The 16,652-nt window shown below is 34.7% G+C and overlaps 1 protein-coding gene across 2 annotated transcripts; it reads left to right on the top strand.

Moving 5' to 3' along the window:
- Nucleotides 1-1,976: 1,976 nt before the first annotated feature.
- On the top strand, nt 1,977-15,101 carry LOC306863333 (conserved oligomeric Golgi complex subunit 7-like). Of its 2 annotated transcripts, XM_079406596.1 has the most exons (18): nt 1,977-2,384; nt 2,475-2,699; nt 3,209-3,357; nt 4,215-4,331; nt 4,412-4,580; nt 5,154-5,236; nt 5,741-5,863; nt 5,989-6,187; nt 7,724-7,851; nt 8,294-8,448; nt 8,552-8,668; nt 8,783-8,848; nt 9,701-9,881; nt 9,961-10,101; nt 10,186-10,269; nt 10,580-10,694; nt 10,766-10,909; nt 14,389-15,101. In XM_079406596.1, the coding sequence occupies exons 2-18, from the start codon at nt 2,534-2,536 to the stop codon at nt 14,553-14,555; spliced, it is 2,304 nt and encodes a 767-aa protein (XP_079262722.1). In that variant the 5' UTR covers nt 1,977-2,384; nt 2,475-2,533; the 3' UTR covers nt 14,556-15,101. The 2 variants fall into 2 exon arrangements, with proteins under 2 accessions (XP_079262722.1, XP_079262723.1); XM_079406597.1 differs by having other exon boundaries at nt 2,159-2,699.
- The last annotated feature ends 1,551 nt before the right edge of the window (nt 15,102-16,652 follow it).

Raw genomic sequence — 16,652 nt, 5'->3', positions numbered from 1 at the left:
AACTTAATATCACTTGATACGATGCTTAGATATTGTGTGCCAATCCATGTGCCAACTGGGTTTGTGGTTTTTATCTGACAATCAGCTACTGAGATGTGAAAATAACAACAAAACCTGATTTGAATCTGTGTTCATGCATAATTGAACAAGCTGTATATCAAATGTATTTGTTGTGAGATTGTCTATTTGTGATTGAATATTTGTCATTTGTATATGAATTGCAATATTACAACACATTATCAATAAGACAATTTTTTATTTGTCAAACTTATCTAAAAGGAATAGTTCAGCCAAAAATGATAATGGTTATTGATTACTCGTGTTATTCTAAACCTGTATGAGTTTCTGTGGAGCATAAAAGAAGATATTTTATAGAATGTTGGTAATCAAACCACTTCAGTACCCATTGACTTGCATTGTATTTGTTTAGCATCACTTTCTCACCAGTTGATACTCTGCAGTGAATGGGTGCCGCCAGAATGAGAATCCAAACAGCTGATAAAATGATCACACAAGTAAAAAAATCAATCCCCTGTTATCCTCTCACACCTATTTGACCTGTTTTGTCTAGTATATGCATATTTCTCTCCTGATTCAGATGATAAATATTTTTCACTAAATTTCTTATTGTTTACCTTGTTATTATTATTCCAATTTGTATTGTCACACCAAACACCAATAAAAATTCGAAATTAAATTTTTCACTGGAGAGGGCAAAATCTTCGATAGAGGACTCATATTTTAGCTTGAAGCAATGGTTTAACGTGTTGATGGATTTGTTACTTATAAACACGTGGCTTTTTGCTTCATAAGATGTTAACTAATGGACTGGAGTGGTGTGGATGATTGTGATGTTTTTATCAGCTGTTTGGACTCTCATTCTGACGGCACCCATTCACTGCAGAGCATCCATTGGTGAGATAGTGATGTAATGCTACATTTCTCCAAATCTGTTCTTATGTAGAAACAAACTCATCTACATCTTGGATGGCCTGAAGCTGAGAAAAATCTATTTTTTAAAAACTATAAAACTATTCCTTTAAAAACATGAATGCATAATACAATATTTTCCGCTATTTTGTGTGTAATTTTGTGGGTTAAAATGACACAATCTGATGTTGTCAACACTTACTATCTCTTCAACAGAAAGTGGTTGATTCTTTTGATATGCTCATGAACATCTCTGGGTTATCTGATGAGGTTCTGGGAGTGTTGCGCTACAGGAACTTTGGTTAAGATAAGGACAGGAAGTATCAAAACATGCCGAAATGAATAAAAACAAGCTGAGATAGTAAAAACAGCCTATATTTTATTTCACCTTTGTTCATTTTGAAAATATATGGACCACAACAGGGCCCAAAATCACACTACTGAGTAATTGACCTTCTATATATTCAAAGCAAAATAAAAGGATTGCATGCTTGACACAACAATATGTTAATTTTAACTCAATAAAAAAATGAAAATAAAATAAGGGGACCAGCAAAAGATAAAAAAAAATTATTAGGCTGACAAAAAGACACTAGGATTAGTAATGTTTCTTCAACATGTGTTTTTATCGCAAACAAACATAGAGAATATGATATATAAGTGAACCCCGAGGAGCCTGAAATAAAGAAAATGTCTTAAAAAGCACATATTCTTCAATGTCATTTTAAGAGATGCTCTTGCAGCATTTGACCTTAAAGGAGGGTGTAATTCAATCTTTTATCAGCAGAAGGCAGCAGTAGTGAGCTGATACACAGTCTAAGTATTAAATCAGTGAACTTCGTGTGTATAAAAGGCAGCAAATCTTACATTTATGTGCATGTAAAAACATATTTTTTGGCATTAAATTTGTCTTATTAAGATTAAACAGGTATTTTACTTCTGGAAGTGCAGAGCACAACACCTTTTAAAATATATTTTATTTTAATTAATTTTATTTGATTATTTGTCACCCACCCGAACTGCATGAGATGCAACACAGCCACGTCACTCAAACGAAAGCTATTTTAATAACTTCAGCACAATGCATGTGTTTATGTACATTAACAACAATAATAGTTGTTTACATTAGTAATAGACGTCTATACACAATTATTTAACTTCACTAGGTTCTTTAAAAAAGGTTTTATCCGGAAAGCGGAATGTTTCTTCGCCGTATTTGTTCACCGCCGGTACCTATTAGGACGAGCGCAACCAGGAAGCAGTGGACAAACACTGAAAACATTAAGCTCTGGATTTGTTTATCAGTTTTATTCTATTAAATTAACGCTGGAGGAAGCGATAGCACTGTTTGAACTGTATCTCGTGGTCATGATTATATCTTTCTCATGGGCTGTGTATTTTATGTTCGTGTCTAAGGCTGGTGTGGGCAAGAATTATGGAATAGACTGGTGAAGGTTTGCTGGAGAGATTTCGTTTGAGTAACTTAAACAGAGCAAAATATGCACCGCTAAACACGTTCAACATGTCGTTTTTATTCCCTGCAGATGGGTTTGAGTCTTTGAGATGGTGAATCTGGCTCTGTAGGCTTACTAAAGGCGTGGAAATGGACTTCTCCAAGTTCCTGGCAGATGATTTTGATGTGAAGGACTGGGTGAATGGAGCTTTTAAAGTGGCTCAGAAAGATGTACCTGGTAAAACAGACGCTCACGCCTCTACTCTGGTCATGAAGCTGCAGCTGTTCATTCAAGAGGTCAATAACTCTATAGAAGGTGAGTGTGGGATCCCTTCAAAGCAGTCTTTCAAATGCCTGAATGTCATTGCATTCTCATCAAAATTGTGTAGTGAGTAATTGTTTGTCTCTTCTGCTCACCAAGGCTGGATTTATTTGATCAAAAAAAATGGTGAAATATTATTACAATTTAAAATAATTGTTTTCTATGCAAATATATTTTGAATTGTAATTTATTCCTGTGATCAAAGCTGAATTTTCAGCATCATTTCTCCAGTCTTCAGTGTCACATGATCCTCCAGAAATCATTCTAATATACTGATTTATTATATTTTTATTATCAGTGTTGAAAACAGTTGTGCTGCTTAATATGTTTGTGGAAACTGTGATACTTTACAGAATTCTTGATGAATAGAAAGTTTATTAGAAAAATCATAAATGTTAATTTAATGCATCATTGCTGAATAAAAGTATTAATCTCTTAAATTTTGAATGGTAGTTTGTATCTGTTTAGTCAGTCTCTGATTGTCTCTCTGTGTGTGTTTGCAGAGAGCAGCAGTCAGGCCCTGCAGAATATGCCGCGTGTATTGAGGGATATTGAAGCTCTGAAACAGGAGGCGTCTTTCCTGAAGGATCAGATGATTCTGGTTAAAGAGGACATCAAGAAATTCGAACAGGACACGGTGCAGTCTATGCAGGTAAGAATAAATGCACACACAAATCACTTTTTGAAGCTGTTATATAATATCTAACTACTTTTTAAAATTAATATTAGCTTAAAGTACATTTCATACAAGTATTGTTTCAGAATATTTTGCAGGCAAGTCCAATTCTGACCATGTAATGTTTAAAATATTCTAAAAAAAAAAAAAATTGCCAGGTCAACATGCTATTCAGGGGGCCCAGAAACTGTAGCGGTGCCCCTGATTTTATATATCAGGCTTTTATGGCCTATATAATATGAGATTCCTCAAGGAGGAAAAATCACCTCGTAGTTTAAACTGTGCAAACATATCAAATTTGGTTCAGTTGCTGATATTTATATGGTAGCTTGTAGTGTAAATCAATGAGATCTTATAGCTGTATAGCAGACTACTTGCATAAAATGCATAGAAATATCAGTGCTCTTTCACTCCCAGTGATGTCTTAAGATATTTCAATGCTTAGTTTTATAATAAACGGTCTGTAGTTTCAAAACTAATAATGCAATCCAATGCACTGATGATTGAGAGATGAACAGACAAACATTCCTCAAAAGCCCGATGGATCATATTTAAAATTCAAATTTCAACATGGTATTTCTAAAACATAATGTATGGATAATCAAGTAAACCTAAATTGCTTCAGTCCAGTCAGTGTTCATCTTGAAATATTACTAGCAGTATGAAAGTTATTATTGTTTACTTTATAAAAATCATGAAAGATTTCACAGCAGAAAGATAGTAATGGTTATATAGATATAGTAGTTCAGTCCCTGCTGATTTTTGCTTTATGCAAATGTAAATTTTTTATGGCATACTGTAGACCTGTTGTTTTTTATATTGATATGTGGCAGGTGTTGGTGGAGATCGATCAGGTGAAGTCTCGTATGCAGTTAGCAGCAGAAGCGCTACAGGAAGCTGATAAATGGAGCACTCTCAGTGCCGACATCGAGGAGACTTTTAAGACGCAGGTGATGTATTACACATCTGTCTTCACACACTTAACATGAGTGCGGATGCGGATCTGAAATGTTCATGTGTTTGTCTGCAGGACGTGGCTGTGATCAGCAGTAAACTGACCGCCATGCAGGGCAGTTTGGCGATGCTGGTGGACACACCAGACTACAGTGAGAAGTGTGTTCAGCTGGAGGCTCTGAAGAACCGTCTGGAAGCTCTGACCAGTACACGGATCGTCTCCACGTTCAACTCACTGGCTACAGGTGCTGTTATACATCAGGCTTATGTGTAAAAGAGATGCATTTTAAATGGCATCACATTTATCAAAAAATTCAGTATTTTTGAAAGAAATTCATATTTTTGTTCAGCAAAGATGCATAAAATTGATCAAAAGTGACAGTAAAAACATTTATAATGTTATTCAAGATTCATATTTTTCATAACTGCTGTTTGAACTTTCTATTCATCAAAGAATCCTGGAAAAAGTATCACGGTTTCCACAAAAATATGAAGCAGCGCAACTATTTTCAATATTAATAATAATTAGAAACGTTTCTTGAGCATATTAGAATGATCTCTGAAGGATCATGTGACACTGAAGACTGGAGTAATGATGCTGAAAATTCAGCTTTGCTTTACATTTTAAAATAAATTCACATAGAAAACAGTTTCAAATTGCGATAATATTTCACAATATTACAGTATTTACTTTATTTTTGATCAAATAAATGCAACATTGGTGAGCATAAGAGACTTCATTCAAAAATAATAATCTTACAGAAGAATATGCTTTAACATGACAAGATGCTAATATTTATTTGTATAATCCGTTTCAGATCAAGCAAAGCTTTTTGTACGAGTTTTTACCGAAATGGACAGAATGCCGCAGTTACTGGCTTACTACTTTAAATGCCACAAGGTACAACATTTTAATTTTAATATTGACTTTTTTAAAATATTGCTTTAGTTATTATGAAATTACCTGCATTTAAACTGCTTTGAAAACCATATTTTTCATACCTGTACTGCACAGGTTTTTAGGTAAAAAGACAACATTTTTATGTTTAGAGATGTTTGTGTTTTACGCTTAACTGCTGTTTTTTAAAAAAAAGTATCACCTGAATGCATTTTCGTCTTGTATTAATCTTAAATGTTTTATGTTTTTGGTTGCACTTTATTTTACAGTACATGTACCTAAGAAAGTACTTGCAATATAAGGTTAGGTTTATGTGTAGGTTCAGGGTTAGTACCCAGTTATAATATGTAGCATAGCATGTACATCCAGAGCAGGACTGTAAAATAAAGTGCTTTAATCAGTTTTCCAACTTTTTTTTTAGTCACTTTGTTCCCACCATGAAAATAGCCTAGTTGCTGATGTGGCATTATAAAAATATACCCAATAAATAAACTTGTGTGTGTTTAGGCACAACTGTTGAGCGTGTGGGAAAGCATCTGTCAGTCAGACGCACCTCTGAAGCAGCAGCTCTCTGAGTTTTACGACACACTTCTGTCCACGTGGCACACACAGCTTCAGTGGAGCAGTCAGGTACACACACTCTCATCTGCACCGCAGTACAGCGTTCATGCTCATACTGTCTCTCACACACACACAAACACACACACTCACACACACACACTCACACACTAAGACGTGTGTACATGTGTGTGCAGGTCTTTAAAAACCCCTTTGAAGTGCTCACCGTGCTGATGATCCAGACGTTGGGGGCGATGGTGCCGTCTATCCCAGACTGCATTGCTGTGGCACTGAAGCGTTGCTCTGGCGATTGTCATCTGGATGTGCTGTTGGAGCTCCATCAGACGGCGGCGAACTTCAGTCGTAGCCTGGAGACGGCAATGCAGCCGCAGCTTGGTGCGTGTACGCCAAAAAATCCTGTCAGGCATATTTAGAACAAGAATCATTAGATGACATTAAAAGACTCTATTTAAGTATCTCAGTGCAACCCCCGTAACTAATTAATAGTCATTTTAAATCTTTGCCACTCTCCTTCAAACTACTAGGTTTAGAAGTTTTAATCATTTAAAATTTGATAAAAATGTATTATCACTTATTCTGTTTTATATAGTTTATATATCTTAGTAAGTACAGGTCGGAGTAAGTTTTTTGTTTCATTTTTACATATATCTGTTACGTTAAAAGACGATGGAAAATTATTTAACTCAATTTGACATTTTCACAAAAATTATTTGAAACATTAGACACTTTATTTGCATTTAATGTGCTATGTATGTATATAAAATCACTTTCGTTAATTTGATTTGATTCTAAAATGGGACATCTTATCTATGACCCATTTTATATATAGATATAGACATAGAAATGTAGATATATACATATGATATGGATTATGGCGATGTTTATGATGCACATTCCCGCTATTCTCAGTAGTTTACAGTAATACAAAAAATTTCTCCTCATTACTGTAATTAAAAAAAAATATGCTAAACATTTGTAATGTGATTTTAAGATGTAGAGAATAATTGCAAGAGTACATATTTACAGTAATGAGTTATTTTTTCACATTATAATGAAGAGAATTTGGGGAAAGATTTAAATTTTCTTAATTTTTATGAGAATTTTTATAAATGGTAATTTAATTTATTAAAAATATATTTTCGGTAAAAATATGAATGCTTTTCTTATATATTTCTTAAATATTAGTGCTGTCAAACAATTAAATAAAAGTTTTTATTTACATAATATATGTGTGTGTGTACTGTGTATATTTATTATGTATATATAAATACACACACATACAGTATATATTTTCAAAATATTTACATATATTTACATGCGCATATGTATGTTCATATAATTTATTATATATAAATATATTTAATATATAAACGTAAAATGTTTCATAAATATATACATGCATGGGTGTGTATTTATATATATATATATATATATATATATATATATATATATATATATATATATATATATATATATATATATACATATATATATATATACATACATAATAAATATACTCAGTACATGCACACATCCAAAAACGTTATTTTTGGATGCGATTAATCGCGATTAATCGTTTGACAGCACTTAAAAATATCATTTATAATAATAATTTATAATGAATAAATACGGGTTTTTTTAAAGTTATGTTTTAAGGGCTTTTATGCCTTTATTAAAAGCTGACAGGAAGCGTGGGATCAACAAAGGACCTTGAGACAGGAATCGAACTCGGGTCACACACTTGCACTGTATGTCAGTGCACTAACCACAAGGCTATCAGCGCCAACAATAAGTACACATTATTAGATATAAAAAAAATTTACATGAAAATCATCAGTCATTGTATATGCGTTTTGTGAATGAGTGAGATTTTATTTTTATAATTTTCTTGTGTTCATGTGCATGTTTCAGGCGAGTGTAACCTCTTGAAGGTGGCAGAGCTGGTATCATGTGTTTATTCACCTTATAAGACTTATCAGATGCAGTACGGAGAACTAGAGGAGACAAACTTACTGATCCAGCTCAGTGCTGTTCCTCTGGTGAGTAAACAGAGGCTTTCATTTTTGACCTTCACTAGTACACAAAGTATAAACCTTTGGCTTGCAATTATTTTTTACTTGCACTGTGAGTCTATTGTCTGAGCTAAATGAGATGAGGCACAAAAAGGTAGCGTACTGAGAAATATTACCAAGACAGTACATAAACAACACTTTTTTTCCTGTAGCATTGTCTTCAATGTCTGCATGTAGTGTGATTTGCAGACAAGTGACGCTTATGAGCCATTCTTTTTAGTGAATCATTCTCAGACTGAATCAATCTAACCTATTTCTCACTGAATCTCTGTGTAAATGACCTGCTGTAACAGATGCTGATAAGAGTTTGTAGTTAAAGATTCATATTCCCAAAAATATAAATACAATGTTTTTTTTTTCCCCTACAGCATTCGCCATGTGTGTTTTATTAATTATTTGTGTGTGTTAGGAGCGTGGTGAGGTTCTGGACTGCGTGTTAGAGCTCACACACTCGGTTCAGAAGGTGTTTGGTTTGGCGGCGGCTGCCGTGGATCGCTGTGTGAAGTTCACGGATGGTCTCGGTGTGTGTGGGCTCATCAAAGCCCTGCGAGCGCTTTTCAGCAAGTATGAATCATACACATATTTACTACGCTTACACACACAGAGACAAACACACAGCCCACAGGTCAGCTGCGCTCTCTAGCGGATTCTCTCGTTTCTCTCTCAGGTACGTGTCAGACTTTTCTGTCACGCTTCAGTCAATCAGGAAGAAGTACAAGTTAGAGGACACGCCCACTTCTGAGGTGTTCACTGAGGATTGGACGGCTTTCCAGAACTCTATCAGGTGGGTGTTTTTTGTCATTAATGGTGATTAGTATAAGGTTAAAGTTATATGTTTATAGATGTATGTACAGTTATATAAAAGTATATAAATCATCTTTGTTTCTTTTTTTTCTAGAATCATTGCAACCTGTGGTGAGCTACTCAGACAATGTGGAGAATTTGAACAGCAGCTTTCAAACAAGTAAATGTCTTAAAGTACAAATCTGCTTTATTTATTCAATTGTCTTTACTTATTAAATTTTACCCTAATAATATCCCTGTTACACTATAATTATATGAGTAATATATTTAAAAACAATATAACTTGTATATGATATAATATAACATTATTTATTTATTATAAATATCAATTATTTTATGTTATAATTTTATATAATTTTAATATGTATTTCTTTAATTAAAATTATATTAACTATAAAATATATCATGTATATGTATGTATGTATTTATCAGGGTTATTATCCTCAACTAAAACCATAAAAACCCTAGTAATTATTATATATTTAATTATTATATTATTATAGTATAAATAATATATATATATATATATATATATATATATATATATATATATATATATATATATATATATATATATATAAGTAGTTTTGTTCATTGTTAATAGTTAATATTTTAGTTTTGTTAAGTTTAAGTACTAATATAACAAACTAAATAAACTAAAAACTAACACATTAAAAAACCTATATAGACAAAAAAGACTAAATTAAAATGTCAAACACATAAAAAATTAAATCTAATTAAAAAATTAACAACAACTATAATAACAGTATGTAAAAATTAAACTAAAACTTAAATAAAATAAAAACTATGTAGACAAAAAAATACAAAAAATACAAACTAATTTAAAAAATCAACAAAAATTATAATAATAGTAATGCAAATAATACCAAAATAACGTGTGTGTGTGTCATAATAATAATCATTATTATCTGAATATATAAATTATATAATTATATAAATAATTTATGGGTGTTTCCTGTCATGAATCATGGTTGTGCATTGTGATTGGCAGGATCCTGGGGAGGGCGGGGCGTTTCCTGTGGGAGGGGTTTAACCCCAGAAGTCTGACTGGTTTACAAGAGGGCGTGGCTGAGAGGCGGAGCCAAAAGAATCCATGGCAGGAATACAACTACCTTCAACAAACCAACACGGCTGAGTATAATGCTCTACTGGAGACGCTGCACTCTCTCAAGGTTTCACTTCTTATGTGTGTCCTTTGAATGTGCTGCTTTCATATTCTAGAAGTGTAAGACTGAAGTTTGTTTTGTGCAGGAGAAAGGAACAGGAAACTCAAGCTTATTGACTGAGACCCGCGGCGCTCTGACGCGTCTGAACCAGCAGGCCAATCAGCTGGCGTTTGACTCGGTGTTCCTGCAAATCAAGCAGCAGCTATTCCTTCTCAACAAACCAGAGGTTTGCACAGTATTTTTAAGTCACTATGAAATGTCAAAAATGGAGCGTATCGTTTTTGATTCATTGTGTTTTTGACTTTTGAAGTGTCGCGGTTCTGCTAATTTGAGTGAAACGCTAACTGATGATCTTCCGGCCTTCAGTTTGTCACCGCAGGAGTACATCACTAATGTAAGACAATATGAACACATCATCTGAGTGTTAGTCCATGTCCCTATGATGTCAAACATGATGACAAAATGCTCTTAAAGATGCAAGGACAAACACAAGCCACATTTCTGTATTTGTATTATACATATACATAATTATACATTTTATATATATATATATCTCTCTCTCTCTCTCTATATATATATGTGTGTGTGTGTGTGTGTGTGTGAGTATTATATAAGTGTATAAAATATATATTTAGATACTTACAAATATGATCTATATACATTCTAGTTATATAATTGTGCACTCATTTGTGTTTTGTCTATAGATCGGTCAGTATGTCATGTCTTTGCCTCTGAATTTGGAGCCGTTTGTGACTCAGGAGGATCCAGCGCTGGAACTCGCACTACACACTGGCAAACTGCCGTACCCTCCAGAACAAGGTGAACACAAGTACATGAAATAAAGCTGTTTCACACACACACAATGTCTGATGTGTCTGCTCTCTCTGTAGGCGATGACGTCCCTGAGCTGGAGAACACAGCGGATTATTGGCTGGGTTCTATCGCCAGGGCGACCATGCAGACCTATTGTGATGTCATCCTTCAGCTTCCTGAGCTCAGCCCGCATGCAACCAAACAGCTGGCAACTGACATAGGTGACATCACTACATCATGGCACCATTATCACCAACAAAACACTTGCTCTCAATGAAGATACGAGGCTCTAGTGACTTTGTTTTTATTATTCATCATTAACATCAAGATTTTCAGTTAAAACTGACGTTTTGAGTCATGATTTTTTTTGGCTAAGTTTCTGCAATTGTTTTATTTCTATTTTTGCCTTCACACACACACACACACACACACACACACACACACTCACTCACTCACTCACTCATCAAATGCATTTAGGCATCTAGGTGTGGTGAAGACGACTTGTTGAAGTTCAAACCGAGCATCAGAATAAAGGGGGAAGAAAGGGGATTTAAGTGAGTTTGAACGTGGAATGGTTGTTGGTGCCAGACGGGCTGGTCTGAGTATTTCAAAAACTTTAGGGTTTACAGAGAATGGTCCGAAAAAGAGAAAATATCCAGTGAGCGGCAGTTGTGTGGATGAAAATGCCATGTTGAGGTCAGAGGAGAATGGGCAGACTGGTTAGAAATGAAAGAAAGGCAACAGTAACTCAAATAACCACTCGTTACAACCAAGGTATGCAGAATACCATCTCTGAACGCACAACACGTCAAACCCTGAAGCAGATGGGTTACAGCAGCAGAAGACCACACCGGGAATTGGAAAAACGTTGCCTGGTCTGATGAGTCTTGATTTATGCTGCGACGTTCAGATGGTAGGGTCAGAATTTGACGTAAAGAACATGAAAGCATGGATCCATCCTGCCTTGTCTCAACGGTTCAGGCTGGTGGTGGTGGTGTAATGGTGTGGGGGATATTTTCTTGGCACACTTTGGGCCCCTTAGTACCAATTGAGCATCGTTTAAACGCCACAGCCTACCTGAGTATTGTTGCTGACAATGTCCATCCCTTTATGACTACAGTGTGCCCATCTTCACACTTCACAGCAGGATAATGCAGCATGTCACAAAGCTCAAATCATCTCAGACTGGTTTCTTGAACATGACGATGAGTTCACTTTACTCAAATGGCCTCCACAGGCACCAGATCTCAATCCAATAGAGCAGCTTTGGGATGTGGTGGAACAGAAGATTCACATCATGGATGTGCAGCCGACCAATCTGCAGCAACTGCGTGATGCTATCATGTCAATATGGACCAAAATCTCTGAGGAATGTTTCCAACACCTTGCTGAATCTATGCCACGAACAATTAAGGCAGTTCTGAAGGCAAAAGGGGGCCCAACCCGGTACTAGCAAGGTGTACCTAATAAAGTGGCCAGTGAGTTCTCCCACTTAAAAAGTTGAGAGAGGCCTGTAATTTTCATCATAGGTACACTTCAACTATGAGAGACAGAAAGGGGGGAAAGAATCCAGGAAATCACATTGTTTTAATGAATTAATTGGTAAATTCCTCGGTAAAATAAGTATTTGGTCATCTACAAACAAGCAAGATTTCTCTCTCACAGACCTGTAACTTCTTCTTTAAGAGGCTCCTCTGTCCTCCACTCGTTACCTGTATTAATGGCACCTGTTTGAACTCGTTATCAGTATAAAAGACACCTGTCCACAACCTCAAACAGTCACACTCCAAACTCCACTATGGCCAAGACCAAAGAGCTGTCGAAGGACACCAGAAACAAAATTGTAGACCTGCACCAGGCTGGGAAGACTGAATCTGCAATAGGCAAGCAGCTTGGTGTGAAGAAATCAACTGTGGGAGCAATTATTAGAAAATGGAAGACATACAAGACCACTGATAATCTCCCTCGATCTGGGGCTCCACGCAAGATCTGCTGGTATTTGATAGAATCCATGATGCCATGTGTCTAAACAAGATGTGCAGGACCTCCAGCAGAAATATAGGCCCACAACATCAAAAATACAGCAGTATATTTCATTGTACACATGGGGTACTTTTTATCCCTGTGTTCACCAAACCCATCTTGAGTGTTTGCTGCTAAAAAGTTCTTTTTTTTTTTTTTTGTTTCATCTGACCGTAGAAGCCAGTCCCATTTGAAGATCCAGTCGTGTGTGATAACTGAATATGCTGGAGTTTGTTTTTGGATGAGCTAGGAGAATTTTTCTCGAATTTTCTGCAATTCTCCAGCTGTGGTCCTTGGAGTCTTTGGCCACTCAAACTCTCCTGATCACCGTGCATTAGGACGATATAGACACACGTCCTCTTCCAGTCAGTTTTGTAACATTTTATGTCGATTTGGAAATTCTTAATTATTACCCATCTTCAAGAAACCGCTAAAAACTCATCTCTTCCATCTTTATTTGACCCTCTAACTCTAGCACTCTCTATTCTAATTCTATTTTATCTATCTGTCTTCTTTTTATAAAAAAAACCCCACACATTTGACCTTCTATCAATTGCATATTTATTCTCTAACTGCTAGCTTTTCTTGTAAAACTAACATTAGCTTTATTTTTTTCTATATTCGATCTTCTCGGTTTCTAAAAAAAGAAAAAAAAAACTTTGCGTACTGTGTTAGGCTAAGCAAGACTTGTAATAGCACTTGCATGTTGTTGCTCTTTTGTTGTTTCGATTGCTTCTAATGTCCTCATTTGTAAGTCGCTTTGGATAAAAGCGTCTGCTAAATTACTAAATAATAATAATTATTATGGTGATGATGGAAATGGGGATTTTCACTGCTCTAGCTCTTTTCTTAAAGCCACTTCACTAATTTGTGAAGCTCAATTATCTTTTGCTGCACATCAGAAATATATTCTTTGGTTTTTCTCATTGTGACGGATGATTAAGGGAATTTGGGCTTTGTTTTCCCTCCTATTTATATTTCTGTGAAACAGGAAGCCATGGCTGGATAATTTCATGTTCATAATCACCCTGGGGTGCTCAAAATTGTGAATATGAAAGGGAATATACTTCAGAGATATTTTACTCATAAGAATTTCTAGGGGTGCCAATAATTGTGTCCAACGTGTATTAGAGAAAAACATTTATTTCATAATGATATTTCCCCCATTTTAAATTCTTATTATCCAATGAAAGGTTCGATTTTTGTGAATTTGTTTTTATAAAAGATCAAAAGGATTAACAATGCAGATAAATTTTCACAGCCTTCTTTGATCATATTTACCAAGGGTGCCGATATTTTTGGCCATGACTGTGTATATATATACACACACACACACACAGTGTGTTTGTCTAATTTGAGTATTATTGTAGTTTAGTACTATTATAGTTTTTGTTCATAATTTAAGTATTATCTTTAGATTTTCTGTGTTCAGTTTTATTTCATTAAAATGTTTACTGTTTTAGCTATTTTAGTACTTCAACTTAAACTAAGCAGTGAATTTTAGCTAGTTAAATTATATATCAGTGTAATTTTTTTTTTTTTTTACAAATAAGCCTATGGAAATACAGATCTTTTGTTAAAGTTGTTTGCCTGTTTAAAATTTTTTTTTTTTTTTTATTGTTATAATATAACTTGTTTTTAAAAAACACTTGTTTGTGTTTTATTATTGTCATTCCAGATTACCTGAGTAATGTCATGGATGCGCTGGGGTTGCAGAGCTCTAGAACTCTCCAGAATATCGTCACCCTTCTTCGTGCCAAACCGGATGAATACTGGCAGACGGCCAAACCCCTCCCGCGCAGACTGGCCTCGGCCATCGCCACCATGAGAGGTCTGAAGTACTGACACCACCACCGGCCTTGAGGAGAGGGGCCAATATTTGTTGATGGGTTTTCATTGTTGCCGAAACAAACACCAAAATGTGACACTAAACAGATCTAATATTTCTCAACAAACACAATAAATCTATAAATGACACTTATTGTTAATTATGTTTTTAACAAATTTTAACTAAAGTTGATGGTTTGGGAAAATAAAAAATAGTCTGGGACTAAATTGCGTTGGAAAGAAAATGTTACAGTGATCCAGTTTTGTCTTGCTGGAGTTTCTTCTGCTTATTGTTGGCTCCAGGGATTTAATTGAAATGGCACAGTGAAAGATGGTTTGCATATTTATGTTTTGCATGTTTGCCATTTATTTCTATTGATTAGTAATAAACATGCACACTCTTGTGTTTCTGGTTTATGAGGCTACATGGTAACTTTCTGCTTTGCATGTCTGGCTTAAGGAAATTTGTATTTTTCTTTTTGCTCACATGGGACGTTTCATACAGCATTTGAGGAATGTTTTCAATTCTGTTCATTTGTTAACAAAATAAAACATCTGAACATATTTAAGTGCATTGTTTTGTTTTACAGTACATCATATTAAATCTGGCCTGTGATATTTTAAGTTTTGCAGTGTAAAAATTTGGATAAACTGTCAACATTGTAATATTAAATATCAAGAAATTATCAGATTGCCCCTGGTCTTGGAATGATTGTTTAATAAAATGTTATATATTTTTTTTAATTAGTATATATTTTATTTTAAGCTTATCTGAAAGTGTTCACAAATATATATAGTCTTTCAGTCAAAAATCTGGGGTTACGATCATTAACGTTTAGTTTTTTCTCTGCTTACCAAGGTGGCATTTATTTGATCAAAAATACAGTAAAAACAGTAATATTTCACAATATTATTACAATTTAAAATAGCTTATTTCTGTGACGCAAAGCTGATTTTTCAGCATCATTACTCCAGTCTTCAGTGTCACATGAGCTTTCAGGAATCATTCTAATATACTGATTTGCTCAAGAAATATGATTTTATTCCCCAGGATTCTTTGATGAATAAAATGAGCACAATATCAGCATTTATTTGATCGAGAAATATCTATTTATTTATTTTGATCAATTTAATCTTTCCTATCTGAATAAAAAAATTGATAAATAAATATAAAGAGAACTTTACGGACCGAAAACTTTTTTCTTACTGACCCAACATGTTTCATATTGTTACAAAAAAGGAAAATATCTTCCAGTATGCATGCAAGTGTCAATGTGCATTAGGTCTCATATGAAGAAAAACACATCAAGGTTGTTAAACACTTTAATCATATTGATTACTGATCATGTTGATCGATTGGGATGATTGGCAGTGATCAGAGAGGTGGTGATTGCATATCTGTAATTCAAGTACATCAAATCAAACTTAATACACAAGAAACAGGTGATTAAACTTACACTGGATACAAGAGCAGGCACAGTAAATCGAACAAGAAGAATTAGATGCAGACAGATCTACCATTCCAAATCATCTTAAGAGGGCAGTGTGCTTTAATGTGCGTGAAAGATGGAGAGACAAGCTCAACTTGTCCTGAAAACAAAACCAACATGTTTGAGAATAAACCTAAATCAGACTGGCATTTGCCTGTGTGGATCTGCATCGTCGTGTTCCTGCTAGAAGCATGCTTTAAATGATTCATTTGTGGCCCTTGGACCAGAGTGGTCTTAATGCCTTCTAAAATAAAACCAAACACAGGCTCTTTTTTATATTCATAGCGAACGACATCAAAGTGGTCATAAAAAATATGAACAATCTTCGAAGTGATGAACTCAGAAGAACAAAACTCTGTATAAAATATAAATCATTCAATAAATTGATAATTATAAACAAAAGCATTTATAAAACTAGAAATATGCACAACTTCAAAAAAAAAAAAAAAAGACCTATTTGGGCTTTCATTCAAAGGTTTCATTCTGGGCTGGGAACGGACCCAGTGACCCAGCACCGGTCGAGACATCTCGTTTTCGCTTGTAAGGTTTCGAAAATATAAGCTGTGTCATATTGTCTTTCTCCTAAAGGTCGCATGCTCACTTCCACTATATTTCAGAAGCCGAT

This window comes from Barbus barbus (assembly GCF_936440315.1).
Source record: "Barbus barbus genome assembly, chromosome: 44".
Lineage (NCBI taxonomy): Eukaryota > Metazoa > Chordata > Actinopteri > Cypriniformes > Cyprinidae > Barbus > Barbus barbus.
The sequence above is the reverse complement of the archived record's forward strand: the minus strand, read 5'-3'. Positions and strand labels throughout refer to the sequence as shown.